Source organism: Platalea leucorodia (assembly GCF_965183815.1).
Source record: "Platalea leucorodia genome assembly, chromosome: 3".
NCBI classification, from domain to species: domain Eukaryota; kingdom Metazoa; phylum Chordata; class Aves; order Pelecaniformes; family Threskiornithidae; genus Platalea; species Platalea leucorodia.
This window is the reverse complement of record NC_138825.1, coordinates 4758071-4771003: the sequence shown is the minus strand read 5'-3', so window position 1 is coordinate 4771003 and position 12933 is coordinate 4758071. Positions and strand designations below refer to the sequence as shown.

Here is a 12933-nt window from a genome sequence, read left to right as displayed (position 1 = left end):
CTGTTGCTTGGGTATCATCCCATTAGATAACTCTTCCCAGCAGGCTGGCCAAACTGGAATACACAATCAGGTATAAAAGTCAAGTCCCATGACATGGCAATATCCCTCTCCTGCAGCTTGTCTCAGTATAGTACCAACTGGTATTTTTATACTGGAGTAGCACTGGCACTCCCTCATACCCCTGTACTTCACAGAAGCAGCCGAGCAGAGAGACCGGGGAGCCCACCTCCTACGCTGCTGCTGCTCTGGGTGCCAGACTGGTACTGAGGGTACTGGTGTGGGAACCAGACACGTGACACAACTTGGTTGCTTTCTGCATGAAAAACTGTAGGTATGCTTAGACTAAGATCGCATGATCTGTCCCCAAGGGTTTGTGTTTACTTAGGCTTAATTACAGAAGAGACATTAATTACCACTTCCTGCTGTCTGGATGCAATAGAAAAGGACTTACAAATGTTTCACTTTTAAATAGCTTGTGGATGCCTGGAAGGATTTAATTTAGCTCTTAATGCTGATGTTTTCTTTTCCCCTCCCTGAAACAAAAAACAAACAGATCTTCCAAGTTAATTGCAAGCCACTTAGGAGAAAGATGTTTTCAGGCTTGCTCATCCTCTCTCTCCTGGCGGGGAACACAGCGTCGGGCCCGGTGAGCAGAGCAGAGCCTGCAGCATCCAGGGACATCACCACCTTTTTCCAGCTGACTCAGGAAGACTCTTGGGAGAACGTTAATCTCACCAGCATGTCATGCGAGGATCGGAAGAACAGGACCTGGATCACCCTGCAGCTGACCAACAGCAGCCTGACAGCTTTCCCCGTCTGCCTTCCGCAGGCCCTGGAGACCTTGGATCTCAGCAATAACCTCTTAGAAGAGGTGAATGGCACGGAGGTAGCAAACCTCCCGCGGCTGCGCATCCTCTCTCTGAGGCAGAACCATCTCCAGGCAGTTAAATGGGGATCTGAAGCCCTCACCAGTCTCCTCTCCCTGGACTTAAGCTTTAATAAGCTGTCGTCTGTGCCATCATGCCACAGCTCTGCCCTGCCTAACTTGAGGTGGTTGTCCCTGGCTGGAAATCCACTGATCGAAATCCAACCGCTGGCTTTTTCCTGTTACCCTCAACTACAGTTCCTGAACCTCTCTGCAACGCTGCTCGGGCAGGATGACAGCAGAGGAATTAGGGAGTCTGCTTTTGCCATCAGCACATCTCCCAGTGAGGCCACAAACAGGCCTGGAAACACCATCAACATGCTTGATCTCAGCGGGACCTTTCTTGAGAAAAGTAAGTTTCTGGATTTCCCACTTTAAACATGGAGCTTGGTCAGGCCAGAGGGAGCAGAAGCCTTGCTGGGATGATGGCTCCCATCCTGGCCGAGCCCGGGGTGGAGGGGGAACACCCCACGCTGAAAGCTGCAAACAGCCGGTCCAAGCGTGCAATGTGCTCTCCAGCTGTGATGCAACTGCTGGGGGGAAACCCTCACGCAGACCAGCCTCCCGAAGGAAGGGCAGAGAACAGACACCAGCAGACAGATTTGTCCCACTGTAGTCCTCCATCTCTGTCCTAATTCCACTGTCAGCTCTGAGATTAGCTCTGGGACACAGAGGAGGAAATTCATTTCTCTTTCCAGACACACTGCTGAAATCTTTCTTTGTCTATCGCCACAGTTACACTCTGCTTTATACCACTGTATTGAAGTAGCACAGAGAGAGGCTTTTTGTGTCAACCGCAACTAGTCAAATGCTTCCGCACAGGGAGACAATCCCTGCCCTGAGCAATTTACAGCACGATTTTTTTCTTTTGCCTGCCTCCCCTGCCAGCCTCAGTTTATACCTGAGGTGCTGAGGCAGCCAGATGTTAGATGCCTTGCCCAGCTGCTCCCAGCCCGGGGCAGAGCCAGGACCTTAGGGACTCCTCTAGCTTGAGGTTTCACCTCAACTCACATTTAACAGATAGATACACCACCAAATTTCCTCCATGAATTTGCCTAATCCCTCTTGTGGTAGCGAGTTACACAATTCAGTCGTGGGATGGAAAGGCACTTTTGTATAAGACCTATTCTTTCAGTTTCATGCCTCTCGGCTCTTTTTCCTGTGCTAGGAGAAATAATAAGTTATTTGCCTTTCTCACACCAGTCAGGACTTTGTAGACCTCTCTAATCTCCCCCCACCCACCACTTCTGAGCAGAGAAATCCTTGCTCATTCAATCTCACCTAATAGGAAAGCTATTCCATATCTCTTATCAGCTTTATTGCCCTTCTATCTTCCTTTCTTTTCCTCTGCCGTACAACAGCACAACCCACAGGTAATATTACAAATATGTGATTGCAGGGGTGTTTATACACTGGTGTATTGATTTTTGTTCTATTCCTTTCACAAAGAATAGCTGCAGAAGACCATAGTGATGTTTCATGTCTCTATGAATCCAAAACTTTTTTCTAGGCAGAAATCCACAGAAATGCTCTATTTAGGCAACAGGTATAAATCTTTTTTCTGCTTCAGTTCAGCCAGAGTGGACCAGAGACTTGCCCAACCTCAGATCACTTCACCTGACAAAGATGTCACGATTAAGAAGCCTCGATATTGACTTCTTCAAGTCCATGCCTGGTCTCCGAGAGCTGAACTGTCGAGACTCCCGCTCACTGGATTTTGTGAGGACAGAGATGTTTGACAGTGCTCCTCATCTGAGCCATCTCTCGTTTGAGAAGTGAGTTGTTTTCTTTTTTGTTCTTCCTCACGTAATATTGCCTTTGCCTCACAGCACCATGGTGCCTGGGAGCTGATTTTTACGCAGAGTCCGCTTGTTATCAAATATTTAGGAAGGAGGTAAGGGCTTGCGTGCCATGGAGAAACACGCTGTCTTATACTCAGAAATGCCATGTAAAGCCTGTAACGTAGACCTGATACAGCAGAAGGGCTGATACAGCCCAAAGAGGTGGCATGAGACTCACAGCACAGTTACTGGTTGCTTGAGATCGCATCCATCGTGCTCCCACTCTTCCACCTTATCTCCCAGTCCAATGGATCAATTCATCTAGCGCTGTTAAGATTAGCATAGACCCACTGAGGCCCACTTGCGATACAGACCATGCTTCCAACATCTACAATGGCAACGTCTTACCGGAGGAGAAGTGGATCCCTGTGGACTCCTTGCTCTACAAAGGATGAATGCTAACAGCTTCCTAAAATCTGCACCTTGGAAGCAGTCAAAAATCCTGTCCCTCCCACTTTTAGTGTGAGAGATTAATATAGTTCCTTGTTCAGCATTAGTAAAAGCAATGGTTTCATCCTTATTCTAGGTAATAACCCCACTGAGGTGATTTACTTGGTATGTCACACACCTGTTGAAATACTAAGGGAAACAAAAGTCTGAAAGTGATTTAACAGAACACACAACACATGACAGTCAGCATAAAGGAAAAGATTTGGAGAGCACCTTACAAGATTTCTATGATATAGGCCCAGATCATAAGCATATCAGAAAACAAACACTACAGCACTGGCTGTGCTCTAGGAATCAGCTTCAGGAAAATAAACCCATTTAAGCAAAAAAACGCCAATGGATTCCATTCCCCACTCAGACTGCAGGGAGGTCACATTATCACACTCTTTCTGCAGTTAAGACAGCTTAACAGTTAAGGCAAGCAAGGTCTTCCTGTATTAGTCATTTGTCTTTAGCAGGTGAGAGTCTGTATTATGAAAGAGGGAATTAACGTGAAGATGATGACTGGCATAGAGAAAGTCAAGCCATTACAAGCAGACTGAAAGAGAAGCTAGAGAAATGGTATAGCATAAAACAAAAGTGTGGCCGAATGCACGATGGCAGAGGGGAGAGCATCTTTCACAGAAGATCCTTGCCAAATGCCAGGTCCTTTCCCTTCCAGTTACCACCTCTAAAGGTGTTATCCCCTTACGATGCTTTTGTTACGCTTTTTAACACACGGCAGCTACATTGCGCAAATTAGAGAGACGGGCAGGTATTAGCCTGGACTTTAAGGTGCAGAGTGGTGGTGTTGATAACTGGCTGCTTCCGTGGAACTGGGCATATTGCTTTGTGTCTTACACGCTCTGGGATACTAAGCACGCTCCAGTTCTTGGAAGGTAGCTCAGCGTTTCCCAATTATTGCTTTTGTCATCTTGTAGCTGTAACCTGAGTTCCTTTAATCCTTGGAATACCAATCCATCGGATAGCATCATCATCAACTTGTATGGAAATCCCCTGTTATGCGACTGCCAGCTCTCCTGGCTGCTCTCCAAGCCCAAGAAAGTTGTGCTGCAAAGGTAAGTGAGTTCAAGGTGATAAAGCAATGCTCTTCAGAACCAATTTAAACGTGTACATTATCTGGGGACAAAACATTCACTAGCATCTAAGTTATTCAAATTCCTTGTGTGTTCTTCGCTTCCACAAGGGGTAGAAATGGAAAATAAAGTCCCCTTCAGGGACAGAGCATGGCTGAATTATACTTGAATGCGGACAAATGTGATGGGCACATGTAGAACAGTAATCAAGTCTTATTAGCTGTGGATTCTACTTTAAGGTGAGAATAGTTTATTTTCTCTCTATTTCAGTTCCTATTTCTCTACTAGCTGGAGATAAAAAATGAGCTGGCTTGGTGGCCTTGATGGGCCAGCACTGGGAGCACGAACTGGAAGACTTTGCAAGAACTTTAGCAAATTATTTCCCCCTTGCCCTTGCATTCCCAAAGCCTACATCAGCACAGGCAGTCAGCAAAACCCCTTGCAAATAGCACCAGTTGTCACCTATTGTTTTCATGCTCTCCTACAGTTTTACAGACTACTTACAATAAGCTGTAGTTAAAAGAAGTACTTTGCATATGTATGATCTCTCTTCCTTTTGAGAGAAGGAAGATTTGTCATCCGTAGCTGAGAGAGCAGGGAAGTAGACTGTTAAAATTAGATTGTTTCTCATCAGGATGGGCTTAGCAGTTGCATTCTTTGCAAAAACATGCAATGTCTGAGTAAAGAACAAACTGAGCTTAGTCATTTAAAAGCGCATCCGGTGTCAGCACAGCTCCAGCTGCCTAAACCAGCTGCCTTACGGATCTTGGGGGCCCTGTTGTTACAGCTCTCCGCATGCGTTCCCCTCCTGGTGTGCCATTGAACTCCGACCCTTTACAGGTTGCCTTCAACCCCGACACTCTTGTTAAGCTTCACAGTCCTTGTAGCAAAGGATGCTTCCTCTCAGGCAAAAGAGATTCCTGCACCTTACAAAACCGAAAAGCCAGTCAGCTAAGTTCCCAGTGCTGTGGAAAGCCATCTGCCAAGCACAGGACTATTGTTAAGACAACCTAGCTTTGGTCTAGGTTTCTCATCGTCTTTAATATAAAGACTGCTTTGGGACAGCAGGTTGCCAATTCCAATCCAAGCAGCCTTACAAGAGCCCGTAATGTTCTTGTGGATCCTGTCTACTCTAACTTGTCTCCTCTGCAGGGCTTGGGAGACTTTCTGCAACGCATCGCAGGAAGATTGGGGCAGACCTTCAACATCTTTTTCACTGCTAGAGCTCTACGATAAATGCGAGTCTGAGAGAAACGTTACGCTGCCAGATTCAAACACACCTTCTCCCGAACACGATGCTTTCAGCCTTACCAGTTACAATGCAACTACTGTAGTAACAACAACAGACTTTGCTCCGCTACCCAATGACACTTACACCAGCTCCCTACTTCAGAGGAATGTAATGAGCACGATGGCAGCCAACCCAACTGAGCCGATGCTCACGAAGGCCAACAGTTCCTCCCACGAGGAGGAGGCAGTTTCCGAACCCACGAGCCATCCCCCTTCCTTCGCATCCATAACCACCTCCCGGGGTTTTCGCAAAGAGCTCTATAGTCACTCCTCGGATTACGGCTCCACAAGTCAAACCGAAGCAGATCAGCTAAAGAGAGAGCTCAGAACGACCGATGCGACGTTTCCCCAGGAAGGCCCCCTCAACCAGCCCACGAGTGACTATTCTACCAGAGCAACAGGAAACCCCGACGCCACTGACCATTATACCCGCTCCTTTGCCACTCACGCTGGGGAAGGTACACCACAAACGAGCCTGCCACAGCTGAACTCCACAAGGACCAATGCTCGGTCAGAGCCTGCATCCACCAGATCACTGATACACTTTGTAGATGACTACGATTACGATGAGCAGTCGATGGAAACCCCAGTGCAAGTGGCATACACCTCCTGCGACTACAACCCATGCAGGCACCTGCAGAAGCCGTGCAGTGAACTTCAGAGTGCATCCCAATGTTTATGTCCTGGCATGTCCAGGGAAGATGAGGTTCCAGATCCACCGAGGCTCAGAGAGGTCTCTGAAGTGACAGACAGCTCTGCACAGATACACTGGTGCGCCCCAAATTCAGTTGTTCACACCTATGAGCTGACGCTTCATGCCCAAGGCCAGGAGGACAGACAGTTTGTCCTGGAGAATATTTATTCCACAGCAAGGCAGCACACGCTGTATAACCTGTTACCATACACCACTTACCACATTTGCGTGACTGCTTTCAACAAAGCAGGGTCAAGCCAGACAGCAAGTCAGGGAATCGCAGGTAATTCGTGCACCAGATTTAAAACGAAACCCAGCTACAAGTCTGTCTTTGCTGCTCTGTCTGCAGCAAGCGGACTCTTTCTCATTTCCACAATTGTTTTGTCCGTCTGTCTGTGTAAGGCATGTAAAAAGCCTCAGAGCGAGCAATATGGTACGCATTTAGTCTCTTATAAGAACCCAGCATTTGATTATCCGTTAAAACTACAAACCACTAATTAGCTCTAGGTGATTGTTCTACACGTTCAAAGCTCACTGTCTCTATCACCTTGGTATGTTTTTGTGAGACTCTCAAAATGTTCTCCAGCAAAACTATGAAACATCAGACTTCATAGCCCTTATGTTTCTAAGGGAGAGAAAAACATGACAAAAAAAAAAAGAAAAACTAATAATGAAGGTAGTCAAACAGAAAAAAGCCTTTGGACTCTTATTCATGTGCTAAGCGGCAGCAAACCTGGACACCAACCTTGAAAAGTTGTTTTTATAATCACCTACAAATATCCTAGCATACGTTTCACACAGTGAGAGGCTGCCTTGCCAGCTGCCTGCCTCCAGTCTCTCTCACGGATACAGTCCGCTGACAGCCATGATCCAAGATGCATCTAGCTAAGCAAGACAGGCTCTGCTTTTATTCACATAAGTGAAGTTGGGTTTTCAATTTCTTTTGATGTCCATATAAAGGTATTATCCAAAAAGAGAGTACTACTGGAAGGAGTGAGAGAAAGGTCTCCCTGGGCTCAGCGGCGAGCTGCTGTGCAGATCTAACTCCAGTAAATAACTGGTGACCGAAACTGCTCAGCCCAACTTCAGTTCAGGAAAAAGAAACATGAAGATTAATTGTAAAAAAGGACAGTGCAGGATCCTCGGGGCAGGGATAATTGTTTTGTTCTGACTTTGTATGATGTTTTCCACAACTGAGGCTCCCGAGTGCTACCACAATACCAATTTACAGGCAGTGAGGAGTTTGCCGTACAGCAGTAACCCACAGAAGGGGGTCACATTAGCATTTGCTTCACAATTGATTTCAAGCAGAGATGATTGCTCAGTCCCATCTACAGATTCAGCAGGCTGATGGTTTACCTCATACAGTGGCAAAGAGCCAGGGAATGAAACAACTTAATGCGCATGTTGCTGAGACTTGAAAAACTGAAATCCCATCCACTAGCAGCAGACAGTTATGCAGACATTTTTCAAATGTACTTTTGGGTGCTAATTTCTGCTACAAAAATAATAAGAGATGCTGAGAACCCCGGTTCTTCAGCAGCTTTGAACTTGCCATTAAAATTCAAAGAGATGTTTGTGTAAGGGGAGGTGTTTGTCCCAATCAAATACTTCCTATTCAGAGACCCAGAGGTTTATGTTCCAGTAGCTGCATGTTTCTGCTGCTGTACAGATAAAATACGTAAAATTCCCCCAGATCTCGAGTGTGAAAGGTGCTATACAGTGTAAAAGAGTCCCTGTGCTGTTCATTTTTTTTTTTAATGCTTCCAGTATTAATGGAAATAAAAGCTCCAGAGTTGAGTTTTGGTTCTTTGTTAAAGACCTTGATCTTTGTGTTGTCTTTACCATCTACAGGGTTTAGCCCGAGAAATTAACTAACAACTCAAACATTTTGTTGTTTTGGAACAAACTTTCCGCATATAGTAATGTTTTTATTACGGTGGATTTGTGTTATCTGACTTCCTAAGAGCTTTCATTTTGTATGTGCATGAGGTGGCCTGTGCCATCCTCACCACTACAGGCTTGCAGCCCTTTCGTGCAAGTTTGTCCCTTCCCGTACACCACTGCTGGGAATGACACCGTCATTGGACAGATGCTCGGTGCAAATTCCTGCCGTGCCCGTCCTGAGCTGCTGAGCCAGGCTGAGCCCCGTGACTCAAACTCACAATAGAAGTAAAATGCAAATGGAGAAGCCAGGATTGCGTCACCTTTCACTTTGAAAATCTCTTTTATTTTCACATTCTGGTATTTCAGACCTTTCTTTGTTTGGACTTGGTTTTTCATATTTATTTCCGGCCTGGTTTTTCCTGCATTTTCTGGAAGGTCTAGTGAACAGGCGCAGATGATACATTAACGTCATTTGAAGTGAGCAGGAACCTTCAGTCTTTGACTCATTATTCCAAACTGGGGCAGAGATCATATACTCCCTTGTGTTTGTACAACAGAGCTCTAAGAGACCCTGACTGGGGTCTTTGGTATTACCAGATACAAAGCAGAGCAAAATAAGAGATTTGTGAATAGCAATTTATACAGTCTTGAAGATTAGCTCTAGAGGAGGACAAAAAAGATACTCCAACTGAAAATAAAGATTGTTCCAGCTGAACTATGAGTTAGTCCAAAGCAACAGGACATCATCTAAAATGAGATTTTGAGAGGATACGTCTAACTACCCTTTACAACACTGCAACTCATAACCACGGCAACACCTAACTAGAAAGCCACAAAGCTCAGCAGATCTGCCAGTAACAGGATTTGAGTTCCCCGAGCGTCAGTGACCAGGGGACACTCCAACCTGACACTACCCAGAAGCACAACCTCATACCAACCTCAGTTACCACAACTCATTTCTCCAACCAATTCTCACTCCAGCCTCTCCTGACTTTTCACAGGTCTTCACTGCCTTCAAGCCAAGGCAACATGTCAGAGCCTCCCATTCTTTAAAAGTGCCCTTCCTGGGAGCCAAACAAATATTTAAGTCCCACTCCCACATCCCCCACTTGCTCCAACTTAAAGTAACCCTCAACAGCCCAGTCTCATCTGGGCTGATGAACCGTCCCGAAGCACAGGTTCTCCAGCCAGGGGTTGTGCCTCTCTCTTGCCGGATCACGCTCTACCCTTTCACAAGTAGGGTCTAAGAGGTTTAGCAGCAAAAACATGGGATTTTTATTTATCAACACCTATGGTAAGTGTCAGTGCTTCAGGTGCAGAAGTGCTTTCGCCCCCCCCCCGCCCCCCCCACTTCATAGTTTCACCAGAGTTTATTTTAGTAATGACCAACTTAACTCTGTTGACTTTTTTTCTCTATTTGAGTCAGTGCTTCTCTTACTTCACTTTTTCCTGATATTTGTGCTAAGCACAACCACTCTTCCTTGGATATATTTTATATATATACACTCTGAAATAATTTTCAAGTTACAGAAACTAATGGCTTTATTCTGCTGTACTTCAAAAATTCCAGCTTGGACGAAAAAGTCCTCCGCTGTATTCCCACCCAGAACTCATGTGTCTTGTAAATAGCTGCTGCAGCCCAAGAACAGGTAGAATGACAATTATTCAAAAGGGCAACTTTCATTTAAGTCACAATATTTTCAAAGTAAGTATTCAAGTATAAAACCTTTCTTTAAAAGCACTGCCTTACTGCTAGTTCTTAAAACCGATGTACACTTCTAGAAAAACTGAATCACTGCATTATCCCCTCTAGATTTTTTATTGTAGCTGCACCCACTGATTTAGAAAGTAAACCCTAAAAAGCAAGCAATATTTTAATCAATAGGGTAAAGTTATCTTGAAGCCCATTTTCTGGCTTCTACATAATCCAAGTATAACTGCAGAAAAAAATTAATGTCATCCCCATTCCCCAACCTCAAAACCCAGAGCTGTCATTCTTGTAAACACAACTAATAACCAGTTTGGACATTTCCTGTATTTTCATTACCGTAGATCGACACAAGAAGCGGAGCTGGAGCTCCCAGTGCTGCTTGGGACTGAGGCAGTGAGGAGAGCAACCAGGGAGCCAAATGGAAACTTTCCCACCCACGCGTAAAGCCATGTTAAAAAGCCGCCCAGCTCTGCTCTGCTCTGCCTGGTTGTTCTGCCTCGTCTTCCTGTTTGCACCCAACATCCTGTTTGTACCTCCAACTCCAAAGACATAAACCTTTGGCAGCGTGACTGGGATACCCAAACATCTCTGAAACAATTTTAAAAGCCAACAAAAGCCAACCCATTAAAAAAAAAAAAAAATAATCCACTTACTGTTTCACAGTTCAACAGTTGTCCTCTTTCTCTGTGAGAGGAAGATCACTTGGGGGAAGCGCAGAGAGCATTTAAATATGTTTTTTGACGAGCTTGTGTAATTTTTTTATGGCTTTTCTTCCTAAGAAGAAATTATCTGCATTCCTCAGAACCTTCTCCATTCACTTGTGAATGTTTTTCTTCTTTTAACAGAACCAAGTTCAAGCAAAGGAAGTCCAAAATAGGCAATGGTGCCTGTGGGTGCATCCCCTGGGTGTCATGGCAGAAGTGCATGCTGCTCTGTCTCTAACTCAGCATGTGAAAATCAGTCACTGAGTCTCATGGAGTCTCCCAGCAGAAATGCTCTGGGAAAAGGAGCTGATCCCCGAAAAGGCCTCCATACAGGAAAAAAAAGAAGCTCTTTAAGAGCCAGAACCCATGCGGGCAAAGGCCTTGCTGGCTGTGAGGGAACAGAGAGGGACCAGCTTGTCTTCGGTACAACAAATGCCATTTAGAGAAGCAGTTACCGAGAGCCCTGTCCTTGGCGGCAGAAGCAGGCGGGTGGGAAAGCCCAGAGCAGCAGGATGAGACGCTTCAGCCTGATCCCCCTCGGTGACAGAAGGGAGCCTGCTTTTGAGAGCTGTCCCAGGCCAGAGGCGTGAGAGGCATTTAACGGGCCAGCTGGGAGACGATGCAGCCCAAAGTGAGGAGCTCACATCATACCACTGCCTTTACCAGCCTCTTCGTGAAAGGATGCAAAATCAAGCCACCATGCTCACTCGGCAAGCGCTGCACTGGCACAGACGTACTCCTCCGCAGCGGTCTCCAGAAAAACTCATTCTATGTGGTGTTAGAAATGAGGATGCCTCTGAGGGTTCAGGATCTTGCTTAGCAAGAAGCATCAGATTCGCACTCTACCTGTGAAATACAGAGATATTTATCACAGGTGCGAACACGTTTCGTGTTTGCGGAAACAGATATTCATAAAAGAACATGTTTAAACTCCTGGTGCTTTTTATCAGCTGTCCAAAGCATGCAGAGTTTCTTCTGAAGCAGGGCAATATATTACAACAGTAATCCCAACCTCTTTAAAAAGTTATCAAGCAGGACAACAAATAACAATATTCTTTTGAAATACATGCAGGAAACAATCCCTTACAGCAAGGCTAGTGTTCTGCTGTCATCTAGAGGGAGAGGGTGGAATCATCTCCCCAGGTACTAACCCACATGGAAGTACTCATTCTTTCACCAAAGACCTTCAGCCTGCACCCTACAGACCACGCTCACTAACTTACGCTACCCATCTGCCTGCCTGTGTGCATCTGGGTATCCTTACCTATTAATATTTGAATGGAAAGAAAGCAGAAGTGCTAAGAATTAACAGTAGCAACAGTCCAAGTCCCACAGACTGTTATTCAGTACCTTAGCTGTCCCTGTCTCTAATACGTTTTGTAGCCTTATGACCAGGAGGTTCTCTGCCAACTTGACACTGGGAAGGAAAAATGTAAATGAAACTGCCCATTTCTTAAGAGCAAGGAGGGGGTTACTGCCTGAGAAAACCCCAACTGGTAAATCAGTCTACAAGTGCAATAAGATTTTTTTAAATACTGAAGATTTTGGAAACAGAGATCAGATCACATTCCTTGCACTTACAGAAAAAAAAAGGCAAGAATTGGTTGGTTTTTTGATTCAGCACAGATAAAGATCAGTAACAGTTAAGTATGTTTATGTAATGCGATATCTTGAATTTCATCTTGCATATATTACTACTGTGGAACATTACAATAATTGGATTGTAGATAAGCAACTCTTATCTGCTTAAAAAAAACCACTGATGATTCAACTGATGCTTATGGATTTTGTAGGTCCAGGGCACAGTGGCAACTTGTACAGCCCTGGGCAGGCAGTCGGGCCGTGCACAGAGCCGTTCCTTAGTACCTAGGCAGTATGTCCAGCCAGACGCCGTGCCGCTGCAGCATCTGGCTACTCGCTACACGAGCAGATCAGTGCTCTGGGCCCCCTGATACATATAATTGATCTGCCCCTATGCAAAACGTGGGTTTTTGCATGCCCCAGCCACAGCACCTCTGAAGAGCCAAGGGCTGCCAAGAAAGCACGAAATCAATCATCTTCATTTTCACTGCTAGGATTGACCAACCCATAACTTCAAGCTGACATTTCCCATGCCACAACACGTTTTTAAAAGTACTTTGACAATGTAGCTACCTTTAAAGTACAGTCTTCAAAAAAAAGGTCTGAATTCGTAGGAATCCCTTATAGCAAATTCTTCACAGGATTAGCAATGCACCCTAGTGTCTTAGCAGAACAGAATCACCATAAATAGAGTATTTTTCTGGTACCAACGCTTTCAGCACAGCATTGTATTTTGTGCTGCTACCTGAACCTCACACTTCGGTGCTGGATGAC

The 12933-nt window shown here is 45.3% G+C and overlaps 1 protein-coding gene across 1 annotated transcript; it reads left to right on the top strand.

Annotated features, from left to right (window-relative positions):
• Nucleotides 1-589: 589 nt before the first annotated feature.
• Nucleotides 590-6777, top strand: LRRN4 (leucine rich repeat neuronal 4; the record flags this gene model as incomplete). The annotated part of the gene is made up of 4 exons (XM_082306293.1): nt 590-1277; nt 2496-2700; nt 4137-4274; nt 5445-6777. The coding sequence occupies 4 exons, from the start codon at nt 590-592 to the stop codon at nt 6775-6777; spliced, it is 2364 nt and encodes a 787-aa protein (XP_082162419.1).
• Nucleotides 6778-12933: the final 6156 nt, after the last annotated feature.